Raw genomic sequence first — 19,665 nt, forward strand, 5'->3', positions numbered from 1 at the left:
ATACATCACTCCAACACACATCCAGTACTGGCCCTGTGTGCATCTGCTGAGCCTTTGGAATAGTTTGTCCATTGTCCTGCACCTCCCAACACCGCACCTGAATCAGAAAAAAGAGAAAGAATAATGTATTTGTTAAATTCTTTAAAGAGCAATTTATGAACTTATGGAAAGTAAATATTTTCAGACTGATGGTTTAACAGATTCGGGTGAAGCAAAAACAACTTGATTTGCTATTTTGAATTAGGAGGCTTTGTAGACTTGCAAGAATAGACTGAGGATCAAACACTTGTCAAGCTGGTGCATCCAGCTAGGATGTTTTTGCAGTATGTCATCCAGTGAGGGAAGAAAATGTGGTTGATTTATTTTTCTTTCTAGTTTTCAGTCAAGCTGCTGATTGAGGGTTCCTCCAAATGAGTCAGAGAAGCATTCCTGTAATCAGGAAGTACAAATGAACTACTTAGCAAACGCTAGTGGCCAGGATGAGTGAGTAAGACCAAAATAAGATAGATTTGGCGACCGCTGCAAAATGAGCTTACGTAGTTAATGCATCGTGTTAATGGCGAAACCTGTTTATCTGGCAAATGAGACTACGTTTGTAATAATACCTAGTTCGCATGCTCAAATGTTTGGGGATGAATTTCTACAGTGCCAAGTTAGGAATTCTACATTACATGCTTTTATTTCAAGGAGATGAGAGCCCCATACATTTCTAGGTTGACTAGAAAGGTGTTTAGTTTCTGACTCAGTTAGAAATGAACCCTAAGGAATAGCTAAGTGTTGAGCCATGTATCTATTGACAGATGCCAAATAGTCCACTGATTTTTTTCCCCAGCTTTATATAGCGCAATCACAGCCCAAAGGCATTGGAGCACTTTACCTGAGAACCAGTTACATTACACAAAGCCAGATTAATTTTTTATAACCACAGGAAGATTAATTGATTTGCCCACTGCTGAAAGGTCCAAGGTAGCCACTGTCCTCAAGAATCAGCATAACATCATCCTGAATTTTTAAGGCTGCAACCTCTCTACTGAAGTTAGGAAGGGATCTAGATTGGTCACTGCACAAAAGGTTGGTTTATTTGATAGGTACTTTCTCAGTAAATTTTGAGATGGGTCTCAAATTTTGAAAGACCTCCAAAGGAATTATCTCCATAAGCATCAGGAAGACTTGTTTTAATACTGATAACATTTTTAGAAAGATTTAGGATGTGGCTAGAGCCCATTACTTTAGAAGCACAGCTGGTATGCGATCCTGACCAAAATAAGTAGGCTTGCTATCAGGTATGCAGTGTTGTATGTTGTACTGTAGTTGGGCTGATTTTTTGAGACAAGCTGTAATAAAATGGAGCAAGAAGGGATGGTGATGCAGAGATTCCCTGCAACAGTGGCCAACGAAGGGGTTTCATTATGGCTACTACTGCATTTGGATTTTTTCCCAGTGCTGGTAGCTTCAGCATCAGAATGGTGGATGGGTGGATTCGTGCAGTGTTTACCTATGGCATAACGAATATGTGAGTGATTTATCATCCTGAAATGTGGATGCTTAAATAGTTTACTTCTGCATTTGTAATCCGGTTTTTATTATTATTCCTTTATACCAGAGTTTTACAAAGTCAATGTGGTCTTGTGAGATTCTCTTTTTTCTCTAATGCCCCGCATTTTTGTTTAGAGTCTAAAACTACTGGGAATTATAATGCTTGTGGCTCTTAGCTGGTTGGCAATAACATACACATTCATCACAACAGAAAGGGGAATAGTGGGCTGTGACCTATTAAGAAAAATTAGAAGCAGTGTAGCAAGTGAATATGGGGAATATGATCCCAAAGACTAGACCACGCTGCACTGAAAGCAAGAAGAAGGAAATAAGAGAGAGGAGGTACAAGGAAAAAGATGTAGCTGGTTAATGGTGTGTTTGATAAAGGCAACAGAAGGTCACAGTTGACATTAGCTCCTCTTACACCGCTACAATAAAAGCTACTCCAGTAGGGTACTACATGTCCCCACCTAGTGTATTCACCAGTAATAAGACAGAAGCAAAATAGATCCATCACAATTTCATAACTGCTATAAAAATAGAAAAAAATGAAATGGTATAGCACAAAATTTACATAACTGCCTTCTTGCCTCGAGGGCACAGCACCAACTGGCAGGCAGCAATGCACACACACTTCAGACAGGCAACGTAGATGCCTGGCCAATCAATGTAGCCTAGTTATCCGGAACTTAAAAGTGAGAAATCAGGACTTGCTCTCTTTCTTCCATGTGTTTCTCCCTTTGCTCCTGTGTTCTCTCCCTTGTGTTGCTTCTCCCCCAGCACTGCATTTTGCTTCACCCCAACCTGCTTCCAAACCCTGCTCACCATTTCTTTTTTTTTTTTTTTAAAGAGCGTTTGCGTTATCTTTTAAAAAAGCGTTTTTGCTCTTTTTTTGTTATTATTCATAGATCCATGTTGGATCTGTAAATGCAAAAAAAGGCTCTTTTGTAGGCAAACACATGCAAAAAAAATGCATGAGCACCTACAAAATGACATGGAGTTCCAGTAATGTGCATTTATTTAATTTAGTCATGTTTCATAGCAGATTCAGTACGGTACATCATGGCTCTTTGGCATTACCTATAGGCCTTGCCAAAACTTGTTCTTTGGGTGAGTGTCAGATAGAGAGACAGAGAGTTATTTATCCCAGAGGTTACATAACACTGTTCTGAAATACAGACCCCAAAATTTTAGAAGAATCACCACAAGACGAAAATGCATGCAGCACACAATGCCCGACACACAGACTGCACCGGCCACTCTTAAGTCACACATACCATTATTGTGGCAACTGATTTTTGGGGTGTTAAGAACACCTCTTTGACTTTCAGGTCTACCACTTGTATAGCTTCTACTAGCATATCTTTCTAGTCTACCCTGACTCCCATCGAGGAATATGTTTGGAATGTGAGTGTGTGAAAGGTGGCAGGAAGCTGAATGTGATGTGTCAAGGTGGTGGAAGGGAAGGATACCTGGTACGAGGTAATGGGCAATACACAATATTTAGGGGTGGTAATTAGGGGTGATGGTAAGCATGGCTAGAAGTGTATAAGATTTGAAATATTACATGTGCAATGTCGCCAGATATCTATTTTTCCAGTTCCGGGCTTTTGCTAGGAGACCACTGCATTGTAGAAGTTGTAATGTTTATTCATGTTTATCATACCAAATGCTAACTGGTAAAGAAAAGCCCAGGGCTAAATGCTTTTTGCCAGAATGACAAGGACCATATTGGTTCCCTAGATGAGACAGTGCATAGGGTGAGAGTAAATGAAAATACTTAAATGATGGCACAAAAATTGTACTGTTAGAGAAAATTATGCATTTGTATTACGCATAATTTGCTAATCCAGAAAGGTCTGAGAACACAATAAGGCCTCAAGAAAGGTATAGATCAATATTTTTCTCAATTCTTGCCAAACAAGATTTAGAGGTTGTTTTGCGTTTAGCACATAGTCATAGCTACTGATGTCTAAGAACATCAAGCAAAATGAATAGGTCAGATTGAATGAAAGCGTGCCCACACCAAAACATGACAGGCTATCTGTATTCCTTAAGATCATGGGCGACTGTGCCTGCCCTGCCCATTGTAAAGGCCAACATGTAGAAAATGCAACAATATTTAACAGCAAAAGTACCCTGCCATTTGTAGTTCTAGTCTACAAAACAGATCTAGCTTTAAAGATCGCTGTAGAGATTTTTGATTTTTTTGTTGTTGTAGTATGGCACCTAAATCAGAAGCGCTGTAGAACAGTTTGGTGTCCACTTTGGTTACATTAATCAGGATGTGAATGCAAGGTAACCAGTTTAGTGAAACCACTGAATTGTCTACTTCACAGGGCAACATCCGCATAACGCACCACCATGTTAAGTTCAAACATTTCTAACTATGATTCATTGAGTTGAAAGAACTTCAATAAAAAGGTAAGTTTTTCAATTTTTTATCCTTCAAAAATGGATTGACTTCGTCCTCGGATGTAGGATATTGAAGCACCCCATGCTAAAATGATGAGATCTACATATCATTCACTAATTCCAAATTAATGATTCTGTTCCAGTTCAGGCTGAGCCCTTGTTCAGGGGATGTGTCATTCTAAAAAACAAATAAACAAACGGAAATGGAGTATATAGGTCCAACAATGCAGGATCAAAATCCTTTGCAAGAAATATTCATTGGGCATGGACAGAGAACTCCCCCTAACACCCATCCACGTGGTGAGGCCAGTTAATAACAACAACTGTGGTGATGAAAACCGGATTCCAAAAAGTGGTTAAATAAATGACTGAACCAATGTGAATAAATCACCCTTCTTTAGCAATGCATTCAATCATTTATTTTTCTCTTTTTGAGATTAGCTCTGTCAGCGGCTCAAAGGAACACACGGATTCACAATTGATGAGAACAGCTGGGAAACTTAAGTGTAAGAAAAAGCTAAAAAGAAAGGCCAAGGGGATGGAAGCTGAGAATGGGAGGAGGTGATGATTTCTGTCCTTTGAAATGGGTCTACTCTGCGCCACAGCAGGTGTACTAGGATGATCTGGGACAGGAACCAATACTCTCCCCTTCGGAAGATAGACATTCAAATCCTTCCCTTGTAAGTGAAGTACTTTCACTGAGTCTCATTTATCAGTCTATCAAGCAGCTCCAAGAGGAAACTTGCAATGATAGCTGGAGGGTGCAGGTGGCTACTAAAAAATCTGCAAGGGACAATAAGGAAAATCAGCAAAGCATGCTGTGAGATAAGGGAAAGGGTTCCTGCAGTAGAAGACTGCACCACAGCACTAGAGTAAGACCTGGAAGCTCTAAGAGATCTAACAGAGACGTATGAATCTCAACTTGCTGATGTCTTATAGAACATAGAAGATTTTGAGAATTGTCAAAGGAGAAATAATTTGAAATTTTTAGGCATCCTAGAAGGGGTCAAAGGTAGGGGCATACAGTCCTTCATGATCTCTCTGCTGAGGGGGGTTTTCACAAGCTTTGTATCTGGAATTGGGAGGCGGAGGTCCAGAGGGTGCATCACTTTCCCCTAATGATTAAAAGGCAGAGGCCAATAAAGGATGAGGCTGCTGGATGACCAAGAGTGGTGTTAGTTTATTTTGGGAACTTTCTGCTTCAGCTAGCAATCTTCAAAAAGTCCCAACCAGAAGCTAAACGGGCTTCTTTGTAAGACCCGATTTCTGCCATGCGACAGTCAAGCTAGGATGGAGACTTCAGCAGCTGAAAGAACCTTTCCAGGATGTTGTGAGGAAGCTGATCTGATCAGCCCAGCTTGTCTGAAGGTCAAACTGCAGGGCAAATCTTGCTCACTTACCTCAGAAATCAAGGCTAGAGAGTATCTGAATGAATGGACATCTGGGCAACAGGATGGAGTCAGCGAAGATGGAGTCCTAGCAGACTGCGTCTGCTAGGAAAGGAGCTGAGGGGAAGGAGTGTATTCTATAAGCTAGTGGTTGCATCTCTACTCAGATTGAAATGTATTTTTTTCTTTTCTGTATGACTAAGATAGTGGGATATGGTTTTTGGAGAAGAAGGAATCTAAAGCAATCAAATTACCAAAGTCTATTCTATTTTTTGCTATGTCTTTAAAGTGTATTCTCTCTTGATTGCACTCAGGGGGTTTGCTGGTTTGCCCGGTGGCTGGGGAGGGGTTTGCACTGCGCATGATTTCTGGAGTTCAGGCCTGAGGAGGTCTTGGAGGGTAAGGAGGTGGGAGGAGGGATGATAAGGGTGGGGGGTGAGGGTGGAGGGGGGCTGGAGGGGTTATCGGGGTCACAACAAATGAGGAGGTTGTTTGCCCTCAGGTTGTTTTCCCTTACTCTACTCTTACTGGGTCTCACAAGATCCGAAGCGTGTAAGGTGTGGTAAACAGATTTACCTGGGAAGCAGATAAATCTGATCTTTAGAAATGGCTCAACTCTGTATAGCAACAGTTAATATGTGTGGGTTGAACAATGGTGTTAAAAGGTGTAAAGTAGCCCTTGATCTCAAAATCCTGTGGGCAGATTGCCTCTGCTTGCAGGAAACACATACTGGGGGGAAAGAAAGCTGCTTGATACTGTGGGATTTTCACTTGTAGTTTGTACCACACAGAGCACTAGGACACGGGGGTAGCGATTTTAGCACAAAAAAAAACTTAGGTTGATTTAATCGTAGGCTTGCTGATAGATATTGGCATTGGGTCATTACATCATAGCAAGATAAACAAAGCTCCTTCACTGCATGCTCAGTGGTCTTTGTTTGGCTGACCACAGAATTGTCCCAATGGTCAACTCCAATCATAATTTGCGGGGCCTTCATTAGTAATCTGATTGGTGGTCTTTTGGGTAGCAGAGCTCCCGCTTATAGTGTTAGGAAGCCTAGGGTATTTAAATCCCTACTTTTTCTTGGAAAGGACCATGGGCTGTGTGATGTGTGGGCCAGGGCGAAGAATTCAGATCCTGGCTTTACTTTCTTTTCTGTCTTCCACAAGAAACAGTTGCGGCTGGACTGTTTTCTGATCTCAGTTAATTTCCTTAAAGACTGTAAGATCGAAAAATACTCCAGGGTTATGTCTGATCACAACCAACTCGTTTTAGAAATCCAGGTGAAGGGCAAGGTTAAATTGCAGCAGGATTTGTCTTTTGTGAGAGCACTGCTTAGCAACGAGGACTAAATCCAACATATGAATGATTGGATATTACAATGCTTTTTCTAAATTTAACTGGGGAAACGTCTCACCCGGGATGGGCTGGGATGCTTTCAGGGGAGAGATGCTTAGCATCAGCCTGCACCGGCAAAAGAAGTAGAATCAACAGTTTATGGATTTGTATAGAGTGCTGTGGGAAGCAGAGGCCCAACTTACATCTGCGGTGGCTTATTTAGATGTAACTCATTACAGGGTGGTTGTTGCTAGGGCCGCTGTCACCAATATCTCATCAACAAAAGTAGCTGATAAGTTCTTAACCTGGAGATGAGAATATAGTGAATGGGTGGGCCATCTCCTGGCGGTTTGAACTAGACAGTGGGAAAGTCAAGGTGAGATCACTGAAATAAGATTTTCAGAGGGACCTGGCTACAGACCGTGATGAAATCCGAGCATTTTCGAGATACTATGAGGGGTTGTACTGGGAGAAAGAGCAGGTTCCCAGGAACAGCTGACAGTTTGTGGAGGCCCTTCCAGTGAATAAGGTAGGAAACGAGGACCGAGATCTTCAGAACACTCCTATGAGTGAGGAGGAAATTTTGACTGCTCTTAAAAGTCTGGCATCCGGGAAGGCAGTTGTCTTTTTTTCCCAGACAACTGGCCCAGACCTCGTTGATCTTTTCTTGGCACTACAAAAGGATGAAGTCGTACCAGAATCATGGTCTTCAGCAAACGTGTTTTTTTGTTTAGACCAATCACTTTAATAAACAGTGACACCAAATTATACTCCAAGGTGTTTGCCTCAAGGCTCAGCCAAAGTATAAGCAAGACTGTCTCCCTGCTGCAACACAGGTTCGTTCCGGGAAGGGGGACCATGCCAGCCAAGTGATTACTCTTTTTGACGCAGTGGCTACCTCTGGAGAACCTATGGCTTTAAAACTGCTAGACACAGAGAAAGAGTCTGAGAGGATCTCCTGGAGGTATCTGTGGCAGGTAATAAGCTGTGTTGGATTTAAGCAGGATTTTATGAAGGTCATGCAAGCAGAATACCGTAAGCCTATTGTAGGGGTACAGTTAATGTGAGGCCGGTTTGACCTGATCCAGATGCAGCAGGGTACTATGCAGGGGTGCCCAGGTTGTCAGTTGCTTATTGCCCTCTACATTGTCCCTCAGCTTAGGGAATAAGAGTCTAGTGAACTAATTTTATCCATGCATTTTCAAGGCTGGGACACAAAAGAGCTTGCAGATGATGTTCCTATTATCATGCCAGATCATGGGGCGAAAGGGGGGGAATGCAGGAGAGTGAACAAGAGACTTTCAGGGGAATTTTCTGAATAGCTGCTAAATCAAAGTAGGTCTTAGGTTGTGATTAATAGATATACTCAATTTACACACATGCGGGTCGTTGAGAACGTTGTATATCTGGGAGTCACTATTATTGCAGACTTAGACCAAATAGTGGAGGTTATGTAGCACCGCTCATCAGGAGGGCTAAGATCGAATTACAGAGACCAGACAGTCTTCACCTGTCTATTGTGGGTCAGTGCAATATTATTAAGATGCTATTTTTGCCCAAAGTTCTGTATTTCTTCGGGGCTTTCCCGCTGACATTCGAGGGCCATTGGTTTAAGATATTGGATGAGCTTGTACGTAGATTCATCTGTGCTTACGTCAAGACTAGAAGGGCCCTTATGTATCTGATATTACTTAGGGAGAGGGGAGGCTAGGCAGTGTTGAATTTTAAATTATATTACCAGTCAGCAGCTTTGAAATAGATGTACTCTTTGGTAGAGGAACAAAGTGAAGAAGAGATGACTGATTATACAGTTCCACCAGCTTATGTTCTACTGAGTGGGGAAGAAGCCCAAGAGTGTTTCTTGAGACAGGTCCAATCCAGCTATTTGAAGAAGGTCCAGTTTAAGACACTCCGGGCCGCAAGCAAGATTTGGATTGCTCTCTGAAAGAAATTAGGGATAGGGCGACTAAAACATTACAGTTTGCTTCACAGAAATCCCATACTCCCTGAGATTTTTAACAATCATCATGTACAAGCCTGGAGTGGCTGGGGGTTGTGGTGGTTAGGAGACTTTTATGATGGGAGTGGGATTATCTCCTTAGAGGAACGGCGGGGTAATTGTATGATTAGCCATAAGTATTTTTTTTTAGAGTATCTTCAAAACCTGAATTTTCTTTATAGGAAGGGCGGGGGTTCTAGTGGATTCACAAAAGTAGGGCGGATTGAGCTTCTTGGGGATGGGATGGAATGTTAAATCAGTCCAATTTATAGTAGTTTGAATTCTTTGACTTGGGATGATCAGATGTAAGAATGGCAAAAGAGATTGGGTACCTCGGATTGTTCTTTTCTTGAATCTCTCAAACTTGGCCAGACAGTGTTATGTTCAGCTGGTCCACAAGCACAGCACAATAAAAAAGTGTTTGATCTTTATGACACACCAGCAAAGATAGCTAAGTTGGGATGGGGTCAGCTGGCACTTACTGCCCGCGGTGTCAGCTCCCGGAAGAGGATCTAATCTATATGTTTTGTTCTTTCCCGAACTTAAAATAATTAAAAAAGGAGATGGTTTAATTTTTGGGGAGCTCGTTATAGCTGGATATCACTTTAACCCCTCAGTTAGTACTCCTGGGAGTTCACAATGAGCTCAGCCCTGGGCCTTGTAAGATCTTCATCTTTATATCTATGGCGGTGCTCCGGTTATGAATTGCTTCCGCCAGGTTGCATCCTGGCCCTCTACCCTTTTCACAATGGTTGTCAAGCTTGCTTGGCATTATTCAATCTAGAAAGGTCTTTGTATCGCGGAAGAACACAAAAGTGAAGAAAAAAGGTGAATGGATCTGGGCACAGCTGCAGGGCTCGGTTGTTTCTTGTAAGGTACCTTAAACTGGGAGTACAGTGATGATGGTAGAAAGCTGTCTGCTCTTTATCACTTCCTCCTTTGAGATTTTTTGCCAATACCCTAGTATTTCTGTTTCCAATTGAGACACTGGTATGGCACTGAATAGGGTGCATGTTATGGATCCTGAGCCCATTATTTAGTTAGAATTTTCTTTGGGGTAAGGTAAAGCACGAAATGCACTTCATGGATTTCACAATGACTTTGTTTTATGTTCGTGCTGCTCAGTTTTTCGATTAATTTTGGTGATGTTACATTGGAATTGGGGGCAGATCTGTATTTATGACATATTTCCTCCTCTTGTGCTTTTAAAATAAATGTTAAAAAAGCATGTTAAATTACTTTGATGTAATAAAACACTAGTTCAGTTGTACTGAAAGACAACTTCTTTAGAACGAAAAAGATTCTGGCTGCTTGGATTTGTAGTCTAAAGAATCCTTCTTCTGGTCGGCAGTGTAAGCAAAGTTACAGTAGTTTAGTCCAATCCGATGAGAAAGCTATAGCAGCTGGATGACAGTTCTCAGAAGCATGACATTAACACTTGCTTTTCTTTATCATTTTGACATGAAAGTGAAATGATTGTTTCAAATCAAACCATACTTTGAGATTAGTTTTTACTGGTTTGGTTGGAGTCAGTGATATAGCTGGTTCCTCAATGATACAGCTAATTCCTCTGACCAGACAAAAGGAAGGTATCAACAGTGGTATCTCGGAATCTGAGGATTAATGTTTTATAAATAGTTCTCTTTCGTCCAATGATAAACTTCTTTCCGACAGGTAGTGATATTTTTGTACTATTTACTTCAACTCACTGTAGAGACTCAAGATGTATATCATCTTCGACCATATGGACCTGTTTGTGTTATTTGGAAAACTGCATCAATTGATTCATTTATATGTTAACATTAAAGGAAAGAGAATGAATTCATGAGATAGCTGCATGAGAAGAGTTTCAAAGCAGACAATGAAGAGCCAATTTTGATTTGCTGAATGCAGTTTTCAACAGTGAATGACATCACTGAAGAGATAATCCGGTGATCCAGGCCCAATTCTCCAAGCATGCTGACAAAGTTTTATGCTCCATGTACCATAAGCATTCAATAGTTCAAGGAGGACTCTGGCACATTCATGCCCAGCAGATGATAAATTGTGACACAGAGGAAGATCTTCCCTGTCTGAAACTATATTACTTGCCCTGCAGAATTAAGCTAGGGATGATTAATTCTTGTGCTTTTCATTATCTTACTGATAATGATATGGCTGTTGAAAGGTCTGTAATTTGCGGATTCCAGTGGACTGGTCAATAGTTTCTTTAGTAATGGAGTACTAACAGCACGTTTTAGAGTGTTTGGTGATTATTTCTTGTTGTTAAAGAAGCAGTTAGGATGTTTACCTCTGAAGCAAGTGTGAAGGTGTGGTCTTATTTTGCTCTAGCTATGTGTGGGTAGACTGAGATTCTCAAAGATCATACCGAACCAGATCTAGGCCTATGAACTATCAGAATGCATGTAGGATTTGAGTGGATCACTGGTAGGCAAAGTGGCAACCAGATTTAATGGAAATCTCACAAAAATCTTAGTCTCAAACACTGGTATCAGGTTTTCACAGTGCCGCTCAGTGGCAACATGTGTACCCTTAACAGCTTTGAGTCCTGTTCCATTCAGGAAAATCTGTAAAAATTCTCTGGTTTTGTTAGATGGTTTATTGATTTAACAATAAAACGTGATTTTTTGCTTTCTGATTATTTTATTTGTTATTTCCTCATGTGAGCATTACACAGCTTTCTGCACTAACTGCATTCTGAATTACCGCTAAGTCTATAAGCAGTGTTCTAAAAAAAAACTAATGGGGGCTGTTTTCTTCCTATGTACTGAAAACAGGCAATAGTATCAAATATTCTCTTTGTGATGTCAACAGGTCTAACCTTTCCCCCCTCCTTCACTCATTTAAACAACTTAAAATATATGTTTTTAAGTGCTATGTGCCTGTTGAGATGCTAAGTTTGGAAACATTTCCCATTTCCAGCACAATCGTTATTATCATCTCTATAACTGAAAGTGTGACTAATCCAATTTCTCTACAAAAATAAATGTTTGTTTGTTTACTTTATTGAGGCTCAACGTCATAAAAGTATAGAAAAAAAACAGCATACATTGCACAATTAATAAATGAAGTTTCTACGTAAAAGCGCAGTGCAACAAATTTCTCAAAAGTGTGTATCTATATTAAATAAAGTTAAAAGATAAATAAATAACTATTAATAACTAAATATAAAATTGATAGCTCAACAGAGTGTACGAAGCGGTCACACATACATTTTCCTTATGCACCAAGCCAAAAATAAATATCTGGAAACAGCAAAGATGATTGATTGTTGTGTATCTGTGTTCAAAATCTTGAGTGTTGTATGGCACTGCCCTATACCTAGGTTCCTACAGAGTGTAACCAACCATTTAGATCTTGATTTCTGGTATGCCTTGTAGCAAGTACCCCCTTTTTGGCTTGGTTACCTCCACATTTTGACTGTTAGCAGTAGGTTTTGACTGTGTGCACTGGAATCCTGCAAACCAGGACCCCAGTGACTTTGCTCTCTCCTTTAAACTTGGTTGCTTGGACCGCAAACACCCCCACATTTGGCATACTGGTGCCCCCTCTTATTAATCCATAAAATATTTTACCGAGGGCATTGGGACACCAGGGGTTCCCCAGGGGCTGCAGCATGTATTATGCCTCCCATGGCAGCCCTTAAAAAATGTGTCTGCAGGCATGCCATTTCAGACTGCGTGAAAAAGTGCATGCACTCTTACTTCAGGTCACTGCACCAGGTCACTGTAAGTCACCCCCTCTACTGGGCCCTCACAGCCCAGAGAACAGGGTGCAGGTACAAACTCCAGCTCCATTTTTCTGGACTTCATGAGTGCGGTGACGCCATTTTACGCGTGTACTGAACATAGGTCACTACCTATATCTAGCTACATAATGGTAACTCTGAACCTAGGCATGTTTGTTTGGTATCAAACATGTCAGAATCAGACCCAAATACTGTTGCCAGTATTGGCTGCATGATTCCATGCACTCTGGGGGCTCTTACCAGCTTTCTGGGGTTTCCCAGGCAGCCCACGCTACTACCACCCCTCAGATGAGTTTCTGCCCTCTTGCTGCTTGACCAGCTCAAGCCCAGAAGGGCAGAACAAAGGATTTCCTTAGGGAGAGGGAGATAACACCCTCTCCCTTTGGAAATAGGTGTTACATGGTTTGGGAGGGGTAGCCTCCCCAAGCCACACTGGTTTTCTTCGAAGGGCACACTTGGTGCCCTCTTTGCATAAACCAGTCTGCACCGGTTCAGGGACCTCTAGTCCCTGCTATGGTGTGAAACTGGACAATAGAAAAGGGGAGTAACCATTCCCCTGTCCATCATCACCACCACCCCCCTCCCCCCCCCGGGGGTGGTGCCCAGAGCTTCTCCAGATGCCCCCTTGATTCTGCCATCTTGAATCCAAGGTGGGTGGAGGCCTCTGGGAGCATCTGAATGGCCAGGTCAGGTAGGTTACGTTGCAGACCCTTCTAATAGATGGTCACCTGGCTAGGTGACCAATCCCCCTTCCAGGGCTATTTAGGGTGTCCCTTTTGGGTGGGTCGCCAGATATGACGTGCAAGACTCCAGCAGGACTCCTCTGCATTGTTTATTTTGACTTTTGGCCACTGGAACGGCAAGTGGACTCCACAGGAACCTACAATCTGCAGCTACAGCGACGACTCTGCTCTGCAACATTGTTTCTCCTGCTCCTTCCACCAACTGCAACATTTCCCCAGTTCTGCATCCTCTGAGGGCAGCAAGTCTTCAGTCTGCACAAGAAGCAAGAAAGAATCTCCCATGGAGTGAAGGAGTCACTTCTTTGCATCCGAAGGCACCAACTGCAACGATGACCAGCTGCATGGATCACCTCTCATCCTGATCTGTGTGGATCCTGCATCACAAGTGGTGGCCTGGTGTGGTCCCCTTCGTCCTCTCTGCCAGCAGTCCAACTTCGGTGAAGGTAGGCCCTTGCCGCCCCACGCAGGACAGTACCCTCGTTCACCGCGTCTCCTGCAGCTACCACGGCTTGTCAGCATCTCCTCCAAGAGATCTTCAGGCTCTGTGTAGCCCCAGCACTCTTCCTTGCGACGCACAGCCCTCTGTGGGCTTCTCCTGTAACGTGGGACCTCTCTTTAGGTGTGCTACATGGGCCTGTCTTTGACTTCTTGGCTCCTTGCCTGTTGGTGTCCTGTTGGGGCTGCTTCTTCTTCTTTAGAATCTGCACTGCTGAGGGTTGCCTGGGACTCCCCCCGTGGGATAAGTCCTGCTGGACCTTGCTGGTCCCCGCCAGCTCCACTTTTCTACCAACCGCAACATTTGCCTTTGCCAAGGCTTGTGGGCAGTTTTTCCATACCACAGACCGACTGCAGTTCTTCAATCAGTATGGAACCTCGACTTCATCACCCAGGAACTCTTCATCTGCTACAGCGCTGCACTGCTGACCGTCTTCGTCTCAACCTTGAACAAATCCTGCATCCACAGATGGGTGGTTAGTGGCTCCTGCCACCACTAGACACATCAACGTGAACTGGACTTGGGACCATTCTTTTCCAGGTCTTTCTCTTCCAGGTTCCACCTTTGGTTTCTTGCAGTCTTGTCTGGGTCTTCCAATATCCTTCAATGAAGTCCTTTGAGTTGGTTTGGGTAGAACCAGTTGCTTACCTCTTTTCTCCTGGACTCTGGGGGGGCACTCTGGTATATACCTTGTGGGCTTCCTAGTTCCTCCAGCTCCTCTCTACTGATTCCACTTCCTATGGTGGGGGCCCGACTTTCACATTCCACTTTCTTAGTATATTGTTTGGTCCCCCACTACACCTTCAGTATTGCCTATTGCTTTTCACTGTTTTCTATTGCTTTTTATGCCAATTTCTGATTGCTACTGTGCAAATAATAGTGTGTTTACTTACCTCCCATTGGAGCATTGCCTATCTAGTATTTTAGTATTTGTGTCAATAAAATAAAGTGCCTTTATTTTTTTAACATTGTGTGGTTCTTTCACAAGTGTAAGTGCTGTGAGACTACAGTGGTATTGCATAAGCTTTGCATGTCTCCTAGAAATGTCTTGGCTGCCCATCCACAGCTACCTCTAGAGAGCCTGGCTTCCTAGACACCGGCAACACCTCACTAATAGGGGATACCTTGACCTGGTATAAGATGATACCATAGGTACTCACCACACACCAGGGCAGCTTCCCACAAGCCCGGCAAAAGGAGAGGAAATGCTCCACTGTCTCCTCTGCCAGGCCACAAGTAGGGCAGCAGAACCTACTACATCGCCCCGCTCTTCCAACTATTTGTGAGCATGCGCAGGGGGCAAAGAAATACGTCTAAATTGCAGGTATAGCTTCCAGGCAAGCGCTGGCTGAACATCATCCAGGTAAGGTTCTAATCTATAGGAATCCTTAAAATCTAACAATCTACAGGTCATGGAGCCTAGAGGTGGGCTTATTAAATTAGAAGACAAATTATACATTTCATAACACTTAAAGTCCTTCTTGGGCACAGACAAGCAGGTCTCCGCGGTCTGCTCCTACAGACCAGCTTGATCCAAATGTTTCTGGGTTTTCCTGATGTGCCGGAGGCAAGGCAGTTTCCCTGCATCCAGAGACCCTAAGATCTCCTCCAAACCGTGTCTGTAGGAGATTAGTTTGGATGTGACACACATTCTTCTCCAAAACAAAACAAAAGAACCAAGGGACTCAGACATGTGCCTGAGGTCCAAATCACACCTTAACAGACCGAAAGGTGTGCTGGGGAACATTCAATAATTGCCTAAAAATGCATTCTCTGAGTAATGTTACCAACTGCTTTGTGGCCCCATAACTCCACCCCATAAATGACCGCCCCCAAGGCTTGTGCTCTATAGATTTCAATCACAGGCCTGATAGGTTTAAAAAAGGACCCCCTGAACGTCTTTGCAAGCCCACCAGTAAACTGTGCCAAACTCGATCTCTGATTTTCTATACGGAACGACCAGTCTATGTGCTCATTTAACATAATTCCCAAGTACTTGAATACTGTGACCCTCTCCAGAGGTATCCCATTCAGTCGGGGGTTAGATCAAGTGGAAGAAGATGGATTAAGTACCATGAATTTAGTTTTGGTCACGTTAAACTCAAAACCCCTTATCTTTAAAAAATCATTAAGACTGTCCAAATTCCTTTGGATGTCCACTGGAGTCTTTGAAAAAAGAAGGGTGCCATCAGCGAACATCATTGTGGGCACCTTAACTGAGCATCATTATTAATACCATTCAATTAAACTAATAATGTAACAATGATTAATGTTGGTTCCAACACGCAGCATTGTCTAACACCCTTCCTAATTGGGAAGGTGCAAAGAGTTCCCCCAATTTACCATAATGTGCCTGTGCAAAGCTTCCCACATGTAGCCTTTGAATTATATTGCACAAGTATGGTGGGACCCCATGTCCATCAACACCCGCCATAGAACATCTATGGGGACCACATCAAACACCGCCTGGAAGTCCCCAAATATCACGTACAGGCTAGCACCCTCCAACACAAATGTTCCCAGTATAAAAGCTGCAATCTGAATACTTGATCAATAGTAGAGGTGCGTTGGCAGAAACCCGGCTGGAACGGGCTAAGAATTTTCTTATCCTCAATCCAATCTATGCATCATATAAATCAGGCTTATGGGTATATAAATGACAGGGAGCAAGCGGGAACCCTTTTTAAAAATAGGGATGATCTCTGCCCCAGCCCATGTGTTAGGAGTAGGCACCCCTTCCATGATAGCATTTAAAATAACCAAGAAGTATGGGCCCCAAATCTCTTATGCTGAATGATGTAGGTGCCAGGTATTTCATCAATGCTAGGGGCCTTACCAGGAGATAATTTGTTAATATCCTTAAGCACCTGTTCCTGTACTTTAAATTGGGGCTGCCCTACTGATGTTAGAACCCACTTGATCATTCCCATCAACTTGCTCACCATACAAAGAGAAAAAGAGTCATTCCATTGAGCTGCTGGGATATTACTATCCGTATTACCACTAGTTGCTGGACTCCCTCTTGCTACGATACTCCAGAAGGCCCTAAAGTCCTTGTCCCTAATAGCACTATGCACAGTCTCCCATTTAGGAGTTTCCCAATCTTTCTTGGTGATGGTAATGGTGTTTTTGAAATTGCTTCTAGCAATTCGAACCAAGCCACTACCTTTTCATTTTATGGCCTTAAGTAAGAACCTTTTAGCCAAACTACACTGTTTGTTAGGCCATGAGGAATGGTGCCTCCTGAAGCCTCCAAAGCGAGCTTCTACCATAAATAAGTCTTTAAGGGCTTCCACCAACCCTTGGTATCTAGGCTACTGTCCAAATTTCTCCTCTAAATCTATTGACTTTTCCCAACTCCTCTAAAGCGATGCTGAATGCATCATGTAACGGCCTAACATAGTTAGGAGTCTCCATGAGTTCGCTCCACTTAACACTACGTCTGTTCGGTACCAGACTTAACCTAACATGTAATTGCTTTGGATAGATGTCAGTAACTTTCCTGGTGGGGAGCCCCAATTATGGTTGCTATCACGCCTGGAAAGGACTATTATATCTACTAAGGAGGGCCTTAGCTTTTACGGCCACTACTAATCAATCAGAGAGGTCCTGCCAGTGCAATTGAACGTGTGGGATCCTAGTCTACCAGATCTGGTTCGCCCAATACAGGCATGAAGGGAGTGGTTCAATTATAATGCATTGATCTGGAGTGCCAACGGTGTCCATTTCTCAATAAGAGGTACAGTCAATAAAGGAATTGCCTACAGACTATACTGATTACATAAGATGATATCTGTATTAACTTTAAGAGGCTTGAAGTGGCAATTAAAATCACAGCACACTATCTTGTTGTTACTCTCGGATAATGTAGATAAATGAACAGATAGATTCTCCACCACAGCAGACTCTTGCCCCATGGCAATTGGTCTAGAATAAACATTAACCAGGTAGAGATCTATACAATAGGCAAAAAGTGAGCAAAATCATAAAATGTCGTCAAAGACAGTTTCTATAACCTTAACTGTACAACCTAAGTGGGGAGCTACCCAAGAGGAGAGTCCCACAGACGGCCTCCCTTCCCCCGCCAATAGCTACCTTGGAATAGACGGCATACCCTGGGTGCTGAACTTCCTTAGTCAACCAGTTTTCTTGGAATAAACAAATATATTGGCTTATGAAAGAATCCCAATCCGAATAGTCCAGTTTTCCCTTCAATCCAGCCACATCCCATGACACCACTTTAATTTCACTCAAAGACTGTTGCATGTCTAGGGATTTTACACCACTCTCCTGAACATCCTGTAGAGGAGAAGCCATAGCAACCTGATAAAACTTATAACTGGTGTCATAAGTAGGTTTGTCTGACTGTCTCTATATTACTAGGGCCTGTGGCAAGAATACCCGATTCAGCTTCTCTCCTCATTTCAGCATTATGCTCTCCAACAAAACCCTCTATGTAACAAGGGGTCATAAGTAGATTTGATAGCTCTGTCTCTATATTACTGGGGCATTTGGCAAAAGTACCAGATTCAGCTTCCCTCGCCACTTCAGCAAAAATGAGTTAAAAGGCTTCCCGGAAACCTCTTATAAAACACTGAGATGTAACCATCGGGTCTACAGTCTTGGCTCTCATTGACCATTAGATTGTTGGCAGGAGCAATCCTTTGGTACAGATGATGCTTCTTGTTCCCTTATAACCTAAAGTATCAATGCCTTGTTTACATAGGCCTTCCGTAACTTTTCTGTTTCCTTTCAATCATACAGAGATTGATAGTATTTTCTCAGCTGGCTAAATGGAACAACACCCTAAAGATCATGCCAACACATGGGGTACTGTGAAAACTGGTTAATGTAAAAAAAAAAAAAAAAAACTTTTCTTGGACTTGGACTTTTCCGACTCAATACCTGATAGTAGCATACAGAGCAAGTAAATGGTCAACTAACTTATTCTGCAAGCATAAATTGGTTTTACAGATTGCAGGACATACGTTTAGATGCAAATTCAGTGACTAAAGAGCAGATGTCATTCTGAAAGGTGTCTGGAGTTCAAAGACCACAAAGATGACACTTTCTAAATCTATATGCTGATTAGATGCAAAATGCAGCTGCTTAAGATTTCAGACTGTAAAGGAATCCTGCTCTGAATTATGAAATCCCTTTCAATCTCTACATCCACTGACAAATTTACAGATCACATTTTAGACTTTAGCAAATCGGTATGTTATGTGACTGACTGCAAATGAAAACACCCGATGACATTACAATGAGTACACCACCAATCTAATTATTACTTAAGGTACCCAAACAATACTTCAGTGGAAAGGTATACTTTGGTTTACTATTTTAAATGGAGTGCACTAATGTAGTTCAGAATTAGCTTGGAAGCAACTGAGAGCTGACCAGAATGAGAGACAAGTGCATTCATGGAACATTACCAGAGAAAGAGAGATGGAGTGTACTCAACAGTTTAAATTATGGTTTTCTATGAAGAAATGTGTATTCTACCATTCCAAACTAACCACAGAGTTACTTTACCATACATTCTGCAATAAGTTGAAACTAAGAAAAAGGTTTGTTTAGAAGTACAAGTATGCAAAATAAGCCTAGGAAGTAATGGAGGTTTTTCATTGTGAGTAATCAGGTGAAAAGCAAGACTGAAAATATGCCAGATCCATCATGGTCAGCCTCTGAGAACATTAAAATCCCTTCTAAAATCCCTCGTCAGGAATTCGTAACACTATTTTTAGATTGAAGGCCATTGTAGCCAGCCATACATGAGTTAATATAGATAAACCCGAAAAACATCAGTTTTGCCTGAACAGTTTTCTGAGAAGTGTCCCAGCAGTTCAGGCTGTGCTGCTCCTTTTGTGGCTGGCCCTCTTCAACAATGGCAGTGTGGTGTGACCTTACAACGGATACCATTCAGTGAATTCTCATCGAGTATGATCAATTCAAGCATCTCTGTCCATTATTTTTATGAGTCATCTTAATTTTGAAAGAT

At 42.3% G+C, this 19,665-nt stretch overlaps 1 protein-coding gene across 1 annotated transcript in view; it reads right to left on the minus strand.

Annotated features, from left to right (window-relative positions):
- RAE1 (ribonucleic acid export 1) overlaps positions 1 to 19,665 on the minus strand; it is a 96,467-nt gene that overhangs the window by 27,731 nt on the left and 49,071 nt on the right. The window contains exon 4 of the mRNA XM_069243592.1: positions 5 to 97. Within this exon, the coding sequence (XP_069099693.1) occupies positions 5 to 97 (93 nt within the window). The remainder of the gene's footprint in view (positions 1 to 4; positions 98 to 19,665) is intronic.

This window comes from Pleurodeles waltl, chromosome 7, assembly GCF_031143425.1.
Source record: "Pleurodeles waltl isolate 20211129_DDA chromosome 7, aPleWal1.hap1.20221129, whole genome shotgun sequence".
Lineage (NCBI taxonomy): Eukaryota > Metazoa > Chordata > Amphibia > Caudata > Salamandridae > Pleurodeles > Pleurodeles waltl.